Source organism: Vombatus ursinus, unplaced genomic scaffold (assembly GCF_900497805.2).
Source record: "Vombatus ursinus unplaced genomic scaffold, bare-nosed wombat genome assembly UNPS02014791.1, whole genome shotgun sequence".
Taxonomy (NCBI): Eukaryota; Metazoa; Chordata; class Mammalia; order Diprotodontia; family Vombatidae; genus Vombatus; species Vombatus ursinus.
Window position 1 is genome coordinate 63,185,588 of NW_020954569.1, and position 12,052 is coordinate 63,197,639.

Here is a 12,052-nt window from a genome sequence, read left to right on the forward strand (position 1 = left end):
CAGGGGTGGCCAAGGAAGAATGGAGCCTAGATAGGATTAAGGGTGGGAAGTGGCCAGGGGACATAGGGAGGAATAGGGTAGGTTAAGGGTAACCGAGAACTGGGGGATTGGTTGTAACCACAAAAAAAGGCCAGTTGATTATAGCCTCAGAGCTATAATCTACCACCAGAGATTTGACCATGTGGGAAAGTCCAGGGTTTTTCCTTTTTGGGGTCTAGCTCCCATCCTCATCACCTGGCACATTGAAGTTGGTTCTCTTGACTTATATCTGGAAATTTTACTGAGAACTTATACAAAGGATAGGGGGAGAAAAGCTGCAGAGGTTTAATGGGGGAAACTACTGGAAGTTTAGAAATGGGCAGAAGGATTTATCTGTTAAGTTTTTTGAAAGTTAGGGTATTTATTGATTTAACATATAACTAATATCTCCCATGCAGGGAAATACAAAGGTTTATAATAGTGCCTGTTCTCAGGGAGCACTGTAATCTAGTAGAAAATGCCCAGAGGGACTGCTGTGCCTTCCAGTTGGAATTGGATGTGAGGCAAAGTTACTAACAGGGATCTGAAGGATCCTAACATTATAGATCACCAACCTAGTCCACCTCCCACGCTTTACTGATGAAGAAACAGGACTAGGAAAATTAAGTGATTTTAAGGGTTTATAGGCAATAAGCATCACTGGGAGCAGGAAGCAGGGCAATGTTTTGTTCTGTTTTAACTGGATTTTCAACTTCCACTTTTTACGATTTTCACCAAAATCTCATTTGCTAAACAAAGCATGTGAAAGTGCATTCTTTTTACATTTTTATTTCGTTAGATATTTCCTACTTTTTTATTTTTTAACATTCATCTCTAAAATTTTGGGATCCAAATTCTCTCTCGCCCCTCTTACCCACTTGAGAAGGCAAGAAATACGATATCAATTATATATTTGAAGTCATTCAAAACATATTTCCATATTAGCCCTGTTGCAAACAAAATAAAGCAAATAACCCACAACTACATAAAAATCCAAGAAAAATAAAGTGAAAAGTGTATGCCAATACGAAGTGCAGGCATTCTTAGGAGACAAGGATTCTAGTCGGAAAAATAGGGAAGGAAAGTAAATAAAGAAAAGGAAAGAGAACAAGGTCATTGCTGATTGGAGTTTTGCTTATAAGCCTTCCCGTCCAACAAGAGAAGGGGTGGGGAAAGCAAGTAGGCGGGGCTTAGGAAGCGGGAACCATTTCCGGTGGCCCACGAAAGAACTACAACTCCCAGAAAGGCCGGTGGGGGACGGGCACTCCGCCGGAAAAGTCGCATGCGACCGCTCTCCTTCCCCCTCCCCCTCCCCCTCCCAGACACGAGCGCCCCCTCTTGCTTAACTGGAAGTTGCCTAGTTGGAGGCGGAGCTGGTGGCGCGGAGCATCACGGGCCGTGGCGGGAGCCGCGGACCCTGCGGCCGGAGGCTATGGAGAGACGGGAGGAGGAGCAGAAGGACGAGGAGGAAAAGGCTGAGAAGGTGATCGGGAGTGGGGGCTGCGGGACCCTTCCCACGAGGCGGGACCCTGGACCTCGACTCGAGGCCGCCCCAGCCTCCAAACATGTACCGTCCCCTCCCTATTCCCCCGATCCGAGATCAAGCGCCCTCTCTGCGCCTCTCCTTTCTAGTGGAGCCCCACTTCCCCCTTCAGTGGAGCCCCTCCTCCCTCCAGTGGAGCCCCTCCCCCCTCCAGGGAAGCCCCCCCCTTCAGTGAAGCCCCCCCCTTCAGTGGAGTCCCCCCTCCAGTGGAGCCCCTCCCCCGCATCCGCTGCCTGGAACCCGCCGCATCAAGCCTAATCTCCCACCAGATTGGAAACGTATTCAGACGTATTTTCATTTAGCAGTGCTTGGCACACAGTAGGCGCTTCATAAATGTTTATTTTCAGATTAACAGATTATGGCCCAGGAGGCTGGAGCAGGGAGATCTGGGTTTTATTGCCAGACCCTCCTTTCGTCCTCTGCTGCTTCCCCTTATCAAGCTTTTCCTCCCCCTTTCCCCCTGAGCTGCAAAGTAGTTTGGAAGTCACGTTCTCCCCCACGTTCAGAAGGGGTAGGGACAGAGAAAGCAGCAGACTTAGTTTAGCGGGGGTAAATTGTAGGAGTTTAGAAATGGGCGCAAGGATTTATCTGTTCACTCAATTCTGTTAGGGCATCTATTCATTCGACATTTAATGGGGCAGATTATGTAAGCAGTTAAGTACACAATATGTAAAGAGAAGATGGAAGATAATCTGGGAGGGGAAAGACCCTCGCAGAAGGGGGGACTAGAAAAGGCCTCCTTCAGAAGGTTGGGTTTGAGCCCAGTCTTAAAGTCAGGAAAACTGAGACGTCCAAGTGTGCATGGGTTGGTTAGTCGTTCCTGGTGGGGGCGGGCAGTACAAAGGGTTGGAGATGGGGTGTCTTATTTAAGAAAATACAAATCGCCCCCTATAGCTGGGTCGTAGAGTAAAGGAGGAGAGTGAACAATTGGTTTGCCCAAGTTCAGACAGGTAGTAAAGTGACCAGCAGAACCAAGATTTGAACTCAGGTGCTCTGACTCAAGACATAGCATTCTTTTCACTGTATTATGATACTGTCCCTTTTCTCTTCCCTCTCCTTTTTCCCCCATTACTTTTGTCTAAGAGTTACGCAGTCCTGGAGTATTTGTAGCCTCTTCACTCAAACCTCACATAAGGAAAACTATTACAATTGTATTTTTTTTTTTTAGGCACTTGGGGTTAAGTGACTTGCCCAGGGTCAAATAGCTAGTAAATGTCAAGTGTTTGATCTGAGGCCTCATTTGAACTCAGGTCCTCCTGACTGCAGAGCTGGTGCTGCATCCACTTAGCCACCTAGCTGCCCCTACAATTGTATTTATATAGGACTTAAGGGTTTGCAAAGTGAGGTACAAAGGCTATTTCATTTGCTCAAATGTCCTGACTGCTTGATACATGGCCCTTTAAAAAATTTAATGAAATTGTTTTGTTGTGGAATAGACCATATTCTTGGAGTTTTGTGTTGGTATGTTATTCCCTGTATCCAGATTGTTACTGAATGTTTGATTCCTGAAATGAATGCCTATTAAGCGTTAATAAAATACACTGGAAACTATAATACCTCTAGAGATGAGTAGGTGGCTTTTAGTTACCTTTTCCCTTGTCTTTTGTTGATTTCCTGGTTGTTCAGTAGTTATGTAATGATGGACTTGAGTCAGGAAAACCTAAGTCAGAAACCTGCCTCAGTTACTTATTAGCTGTGACCCTGGACAATTCACTTAACATCTGGAATGCTCAGTTTCTTTGTAAAATGAGGATAACAATAATGACGACCTCATAGGGTTATGAGGATCAAATATTAAATATAAATATGTGATGATTAAATGGTAAAAAGTACTTTGTAAACCTCAAGTACTATATAAATGTTAACTATTAAAATGTTTATAATGTGGGTATTCCTTTCAATAATCAGATTGCCTTATGGTTGAAAAAGATTTTTGGTGATCAGCCCATTCCGAAATATGAGGTGAATCAACGGACCACAGATATCTTATATCATCTTTCGGAATGTAACAAAGCACGAGACAGGGATGTCTCCTTGGTAATAGAAGATTTGAAACAGAAGGCAAGAGAATATGAATCAGAAGGTGAGTTTAACTCTGGAATCTTCACTGATTCTTGTAAAACTAAGTAAGCTTTTTGTGTGAGATGCAGAGGAGTTAAATCATAGAAAATTAGAATAGATGTTAGAAGTCATCTAGTCCAAAATCCTTATTTTATAGATGAGGAAACTGAGGTACAGAGGGATTAGGTGATTTGCTCAGGATCATACAGAGTAGTGATAGAACTTGAATTTGAACCTAGTATTTCTGACCCCAAACTTTCGCTCCTTCCAGTATACCATTTCTCTTCACCTTATAGATATTGTAAAAGTTATCTGGACTTCAAAACCCATTTCAAATGCCAACCTCTTCCAAAAATGCCTCGATCTCTTTGACTGCACATGATCACTACCTTCATAGAATTCTCATGGCATTTTAAACCTCCTTCATGTACTATTTGGCCTATGCTATTTTAACATTATTAGTTTTGTATATGTTGTTTCCCTAATTAGATGGGAAGCTTCTTGAGGGCAGAGACCATGTCTTATTCTTGGTATCACTCACATGGCCTAGCATAGTGTTTTGTGAATATTGGAAGCTAGTTTTTAGGATATTAATTGCCAGACTGTCTCATAATAATTGTACAGATTTTTGGAATCTACAAACTTTTTAATATTTGAGAATAAGCCACCTTCTTACCTAGCTCAAGCAAGAAAGCTATGGTTTCAAAGCTGGGACTAAAGTAGGCCAAAACTTTCAGCTTGTGGGTCACTAGTGTAGCCTTAATTGTCCAAACTCACAAGGTCATGTGCCCCTAATAATGCACATGATAATATTAACATGGTCAATGTCTAATTTCTGTGGTTGGGGTAATGTAGCATAAAAATAATTCAAAAGTACATAGATAATGCTTTTTTTTTCTTTTTGGAGAAGGAATTAATAGGAAAGTTTGATCTAGGAAGCAAAAAACACAGACTTTTGGAGGCTTAAGTTTATTTTTCACTCACTGTGTGAGAATTAGCTTCTCTGGTCAAGGAAATGTTACCATTAACACCAGAATAGTCAGTCAATTAATTCAAACTTTACTGGGAAAAATAATATTTGACTGATTTGATCAGTTAAAATGTTAGATCCAGTGGTCCTGTGTCCATGTTAATTTTTTGTTTTTGTTTTTTTTCATTACATCTAGAGGCAAGTAGGTAGTTCAGTAGAAGAGTCCCAGGCCTGACATCAGGAAGACTTGAGTTCGTACTTGGCCTCACACATTTATTAGCTCTGTTTCTCTAGGCAAAATCACTTAAGCTCTGTTTGCCTCAGTTTTCTCTGGGGATAATGATAGTATTACCTACCTCGAGTATTACATGAGATAATATATGTAAACTGCTTAGCACAGTACCTGGCACATTGTAGGTTCTACGTTATAAATGTTCAATATTTGCTACCTGTGAAAATGTAAGAGTTATGGTCAGAATGTACCTGAAGTGCTTAAAAGGGATGGTAGAAATACAGGAATAATCAATTAAGAGTTGATTTAGATTCATGATTTACAATAATTGTGGTATTCATTATGAGATTTTTTTTTTTAATCTTTTAGCCAAGTATCTCCAAGATCTTCTCATGGAAAGTGTCAATCTGTCTTTCACTAGTCTTTCTAGTATTGGAAGCAGCTATCTTAATGCTTTAGTTGACAGTGCACTGGTGCTTGAAACAAAGGATACCTCCCTAGCTAGGTAAGTCAGTTGTAATACCTGCCAATGAATTGCCCCAGAAGGTATTGATTTAATGACTTTTTTATTCTGAGAAGTGTTCAGTTTAGAATAATGGTATGGGCTAAAAAATGAATTTGGTCAAATGTTTATTTTCCATGAGGTAATGAAAGGTGCATTAGTTCAGATTAATATAGGGCATTAGATGATCCATTAATTAAATAATAACTTTTTTCTCTCCCAGGACCAAACATCATTTTTTTAGCCCTGTTCATTTCATTTCACTTCAGCAAACATTTGGATGACTTTCATCTCTTATTACTAGGAAGGTTGTGGGAGAATATGCAGTACTAATATTTTTCTCTAAAAACAATAAGAAAAGCAGTAGATTAGATGTCCATGGTTCTTGGCTTCAGAGCTCTACTTCCTCTGTTTGAAGAGTCTTCAAACGGGAGAGGGCTCCACGCTTTATCCAGTGAGCTTCTTTCTCAGAGAGAGAGAGGGCATATGCATGTGTGCATACTTGAGCACCTAGAAAATGGTATGTATATGTATATTCAGATTATAAGAATCCATACAGGGTTAATTTTTAAAATGACTACTTCACAGGTAGATGACTGATAGTTAATATAGTAACATTTATGGAGTGCTTTGAGGTTTATAAAAGAAAAGTGAAGCTCAGAGAGGTTAGGTGACCTGGCCAGTGTCAAACAACTAGAATTTATCAGCAAATTGACTTGAAAACATCTATTCTTTTTATTCAGGGAAGTAGAAGGCCAAAAGGGATTTTTAGAAATAAGAAGTAGTTGTGTGATTGGTCTCTGTAGAGCATCAAATCTCTTAGTTATGTGATCAGATTTTTGTCTTTAGTTTTATCCCTGCAGTGAATAGTTTGGCTGCTGATCTTTTTCGCGCCAAAGCCAGAAATGAAGAAATGGAGTTTGAATTGAGCAAATTGGGAAAAAACCTAACTGCAACTCTAATACTAGAAAAATGTCTACGAGAGTGAGTAAATGAGGGGAAATAGTGACTGTCTTAATTTGTAAAAGCAGATTGAAATACTGTGCAATCATTAATTTGGGGCAGGTTTATATTATTTAGAGCTGCCATTTTCTATTATGTATTTGCTCATTTGTGTGTTTTACTTTCTTCCTTAGTGACGTGCATTTTCTTTTATTTGTGGGCTTATGGGCTTGGGGGTGTTAAGGGACAAAGAATTCTCTTTAAATGTGCAATAGTATTTTGGTGCCCATGAACATGTGCTTTTTAAAAAAAGTATGTTTTTAGGGGTTTTTTTCTTAACATTACCATAATTTCTCCCAGTATTCCTTCTCCTTCCCTTTCCAGAGAGTCATCCCATGTAACAAATAGTCATTTTTAAAGACCAAAGAAAAAGAGGGGAGGAAATCAGCATAACAGATCAGTACACTGAAAAAGTATGACATATGTACAGTGTACAACGTTTGAGAAACTCCTTTGCTTAAAGCCATTTTTTACAGGTATTTGGAGGGGTTTAGGGGAGAGCTCAAGCAAGTCATTACTTTTACTCTGCCATCTTGGGTCTACCCCCTAGAAACTGCTTTGCTAAAGGGTAGAATGAGGGTATCTTTTTATATCTCTTTTTGAGCCATACATGTTTTTTATAATTTTTATAGCATTCACTTCTGATTTTTTTGGTGGTTTTTTCTGTTTACATTATTATAGTCATTGCATATATTGTTTTCTTGGCTTTGCTTACTTTACTCTGCCTCAGTTCATGTAGATCTTGCCTTTTTTTGTGTGTTTATCACATTTGTTATTTCTTACAGCACAATAATATTCCATTATATTCATGTACTATAGTTTGTTTAGCCATTCCCCAATTGATAGGCATTTACTTTATTTCCAGTTCTTTATCATCACAAAAACTGCTGCAGTAAATACTTTGGTATCTGTGGAGGCACATGTGCTTTATTCTATCTGGACATATACTCATAGGGTACCTCCTGGCCCTGTTAGTGTCATAGATTCATGTAATTTTTAGAGTTGGAAGAAACCTTAGACATCATTGAATTTAACACTCTCATTTTTACAGAAGAGAAAATGGGCCTGGAGAGGAAAAGCAAGTTGTTCAGTCACATAGCAAATTGGTGGCAGTATCTTTGATTCTATTTTCTCTTTGCACAGAAGCAGGGAGAAAGTGAGAGAGAGAGAGAAAGAGAGAGAGAGAGAGATTTTGCTTATGCAAAGTGCATAACATAAAACATTGAAAGTTGAGGGAAACTTAGAAAATCATTCATAATGTCTTGTATTTAGTAGACATTTAATAAACGATTGGCAATTATAATAGACTGAAACTTCATTATTTACTTATCTAAAGAATACATAGATGCTTATTTTTATATATGTGATAATTAAATGATGTTGTCATTCTTTCCCATCCTCATAGACTATACTAGAACAGGAATCTATTGTAATCTTAAATAGTCTACATATCAAATATTCTTGTATTTAGAATTGTTTACTTGTTTGATAGATAGTTTTATCTAATGTAGCCCATTAATTCATTCAACTGATAACACTGGCATTTCTTAATTTTGATAATAAGAGAAATGAAATACTAATAAAATAGTGTAGCTTTTTCCAAAAGTAAATTTAAAAACAGTTCTTTCAGAATCTCCCTTTCCAATTCTGTATGCTGTTGCCATTATACTGGAGAAGTATAATCCACAAAAGGGTGCATTAAAAATTAATTTCAAAGTAGCTTTGGAATGTATTTCGTGACTTTTGAGGGACAGTAGATTTACTTTCCTAAGTATGTTTGACGTGATGTTAACCTTAATTTGCATTCTCTGAGCAAAACACCAACTGGCAATGTGGAGGAGGTAACCAAAAGTATGTTGGATGGCTAGAGAAAGCTAGATCCCAACTTGGGATCTAAAATTACTGCATATAGTCAACAAAACAGGTATTCCACAAATGGATAAAAGTTGAATATAAAAACTGGTATTGCTATTTAATGTTTTTTAAAAAAAAATACTGCATTCAAATAAGGAAATTTTACCTTTTAAAGGGACCTCAAGAAAGCAGAGCTGCATCTTTCTATGGAAAAAGCCAAAGTTGATAGTCGAATTTCGAATATAGATTTTCTTAAAGCCAAATCTGATGACCTCAGGTTAAGAATCAAAGCTGCAGAGGTTTGTATAAAGGACTGAATCTAATCAGTTTTCTGCCATGATTTCATTTCCTTTAGAATTTCAGACTTTAGGGCAGTAGGGTACTAAGAGTCTGAGGATTTCTGCTCAGAAGAAAATAATTTAAAAAAACTCGCTCTAGCATGAATTTATAAAGGACTTTCCTCACAACAACCCTGTGAGATAGGGAGTACCTCCTTGAGAGGTAGTAGGGGGAAAGGAATACAGGACCTGTAATTTTATTGGTATAGGGAACTCCAAGTAAGCAAACTCTCTACCCAATGAAGATTGCCATCTGCTGTGTAATTTATAGTCTTAGGGGTGCCTGAGGTTGTGATGTGTCCAGGATCAAATTCCCAGTCATTGTATGTTAGAGGCAGGACATGAACTCAGATCTTCCTGATTGGGGCTGACTCTATCCATTATACTTATCTCTATTTTAAAGATGAGAAAACTGAGGCTCAGAAAGGTTAAACATCTTGCCTAAGGTAATAAAATCTAGGGGCCTCAAAAGCTATCTAGTTTAGATCATACATTCAGCATACCCAAGTGATCATCTAGCGTGTGCTTGAAGAGGCAGGCCATTTCACTTTGAGATAGCCCTGTTAAGAAGTTACTGTTGACATCAAAACTAATATACCCCTCTGTGACTTACCATTCATTGCTCCTTGTTCTGTCCTCTGAGGCCAAACAGAAAAAGTTCAATACCTCTTCCATATGACAGATCTTCAGATGCTTGACAACTGCTATCATGTCCCCCATAAGCCTTTTTCATCTTTGCTGCAATTCCTACAGCTGATCCTTACATGGCATGATCTGGAGGCCCCTCACCATCTTGATTGCCTTCTAGAGGCTCACAGGCTTCTCAGTTTGCTTCCTAAAATGTGGAATCCAGAAATCAAAATAGTACTCTGAATGAGATCTGACAAGGTCAGAATGTAGCTGGACTGTTGCCTCTCTTATTCTGAATAGTATGTCTTTCAATGCAGCCAAAGATTGTATTAGAATTTTTGGTTTCTGTTTCAGATCCCCAGAACTTTTTCCGATGCACTAGCTGGCCATGGTCCTCTTATCTTGTACTCTTCAGAACATCTTGACTTGAAATTGATTTTTTTAATCCAAGTGCAAGATAGTATTTATACCTGTTGAATCACATGTTATTAGATAAGCCTAGCATTTCAAACTGTTATATTTTTTAATCATAGTTCTGTCATTCATTCAATGTTTGTTCCTAACTGTATGTCATCTGTAGATTTGATACACGGTCCACTTATGCCTTTATTCAAATCATTGATAAAAATATTAAACATCTGAGGGCCAACAACAGATTCCTGAGGCATTCTACTGAGGCACAGATCTTCCAATCAGGCAATGATTTATTATTTATTTGACTGATTCCAGTGAAAGAGTTCTTTTTTTTTTTCCCCAAAGATTTCTTAACATGTATACTCTGTCCCAAGCAGTCTGATAAATGTTAGGATTAAAAAAAAAAAATGCAAGAACAGCCCCTGTCTTGAAGAAGCTTACATTCTAACATGTGAGACATGTACCTAACAAAATTATATTCAGTGTAAATATAAGGTAACCTGAAAGGGAAGACGCTAACTGGCCTGTAGAAAGTAATGTTTGAGCTGAGTCTTGAAAGAAACCAGAGATTCTAAGAGGCAGAAGCATTCAAGAAGCCAGTGCAAATGCATCGAGATGAGAGAGAGAGAGTGAGAGTGTGCATTATGTATATGGAGCAATCTATGTACCTAGATCAGAGAGTGTGTGGAGGGGAATAATGTGTAGGAAGTCTAGAAAGAGAAAAAGGGGCCAGATGACCTGTAGAGCACTTTAAATGACAAAAGGTGTTTATATTTGGACTTAGAGGTAATAGGGAGCCATTGGATGTTATTGAGTTATGGGGTAACATGATCAGATGTCTGATCTAAGATAAAATTAGAAGCTAAATTGCTAAGAGTTTAGAAGAGAGAGGAAAGGAACTGGAGGCACAGATATTTGATGATAGAGGGGATAATTGGGTCTAGAGAATGTGTTGTAAATATGACAGGTACTTGGATGTGTTCTTGGCAGTAAAGGAACCAGCAGCTAGGGAGAGATTCAAAGTTAGTGAAAGAGGAGATGATAATGGCGGCAATCTGCTGAAAAAGATAGGAGGGTATGGGATCAAGGGCATATAGATTGGGATTGGCCTTGTTAAGGAGAACGGCTCTCTTGCAATCAGAGATGGCAGTAATAGAGAATGGGGGATGATTTTAAGGAGTAATGAGATGCACAGAAGGAGAGAAAAGGGAATTCACAGTGAATGACCTTTTTGCTCAGTTAAGTAAAAACTGAGGTCCTCAAGTGAGAAAGTGGGTGAGGGAGGATTGAAAATAAAAGAGTAGGTTTGAAGTAGCCACTTTTTGGAAAGCGGACAAGGACTTGCCTTGTTGTAGTGAGGGCCTCATTGAGATCAGGTAAAATAAATTAGTAGTGGAACCAGTTAGCTCAACTATATGACTTTTACCAGCTCTGTAAAGCAGCATTTAGGGAGCTAGATGGCTTAGTGGCTAGATCACTGGGCCTGGAGTCAGAAAGACCTGAATTCAAATATGGCCTCAAGACACTTCCTAGCTAGGTGACCCTGGACAGGTCACTTAATTTCTATTTGTCTTAATCCACTGGACAAGGAAATGGCAAACTCCTCCAGTATCTTTGCCAAGAAAACCTCACAATGGGAGCCACAGAGTCAAACGAGGTAGAATAACAAAAAAAAAGCAGCATTTGAAGGTTAGAGGAGGTGAGTGGAGCGAATGTTCCTGAGTTGTTGTTTGGTAAGATGTGTGCAATGATAGGAAAAGGCGGAAAGGAATTTAGGACTAGATGATAATCGCACTATTAATAATCAGGGTACGAGGGGAGAAAAGTGAAGCCAAGTGATAACATTAACAAACTTTCTTTGACTTATCAAGAACAGAGAAAAGGTTATGTTCTTCAGATTCTTCCAGTGCAATGTATAGTTCCCTTTTCTACTCTTGTTTTAATGGGGAAGCTTTGATATAAGAATACTGAGTAGAGGCTTTTACCTCTCTTTTTTAAGGTTTTTTAATTTATTTTTAATCATAAATGAAAGCAATGATAACTCAGCCTTTTTCTCATTATTGATACTTAAATGATCTACTTATGTTGAATACTGCCTTCTCTTGGTTTTGAATTGATGTCTTGACCTTTTATGAACTGAATTTGTTAGGCCCCACCAAACAGACTTCTCAGAAGTGAGTGGCTGGGCCTTTTCATAGATTCTTTGGCTCTTCTAAGTTAACTGTTAATGTTTGTTGAGGTTTTATATTTATATATATATAAAATATATTTTATATTTATATTATATATAGAAAATATATATTTTATATTTACATTATATGCATATAATATATACATATTTTCTATTTATATTCAGCCCATGAGATCAATAAATATGATGCAAGAAGAACAGGTGGACCATCCTAAGTGTAGATAATTGAAAAGGAAAAGACTTAATTTTCTTGTTCTGCTCCATTGCCCTTTAAATGTTCCTTAGTACACTTAAACC

At 38.4% G+C, this 12,052-nt stretch overlaps 1 protein-coding gene across 2 annotated transcripts in view; it reads left to right on the top strand.

Annotated features, from left to right (window-relative positions):
- Positions 1-1,396: 1,396 nt before the first annotated feature.
- The window catches only part of HAUS1 (HAUS augmin like complex subunit 1), a 19,061-nt gene continuing 8,405 nt past the window's right edge, over positions 1,397-12,052 (top strand). For both annotated transcript variants that reach the window (XM_027868732.1, XM_027868733.1), the window contains exons 1-5: positions 1,397-1,501; positions 3,470-3,644; positions 5,194-5,329; positions 6,176-6,310; positions 8,358-8,481. In XM_027868732.1, the coding sequence (XP_027724533.1) occupies positions 1,451-1,501; positions 3,470-3,644; positions 5,194-5,329; positions 6,176-6,310; positions 8,358-8,481 (621 nt within the window). In that variant the 5' untranslated portion in view covers positions 1,397-1,450. The remainder of the gene's footprint in view (positions 1,502-3,469; positions 3,645-5,193; positions 5,330-6,175; positions 6,311-8,357; positions 8,482-12,052) is intronic.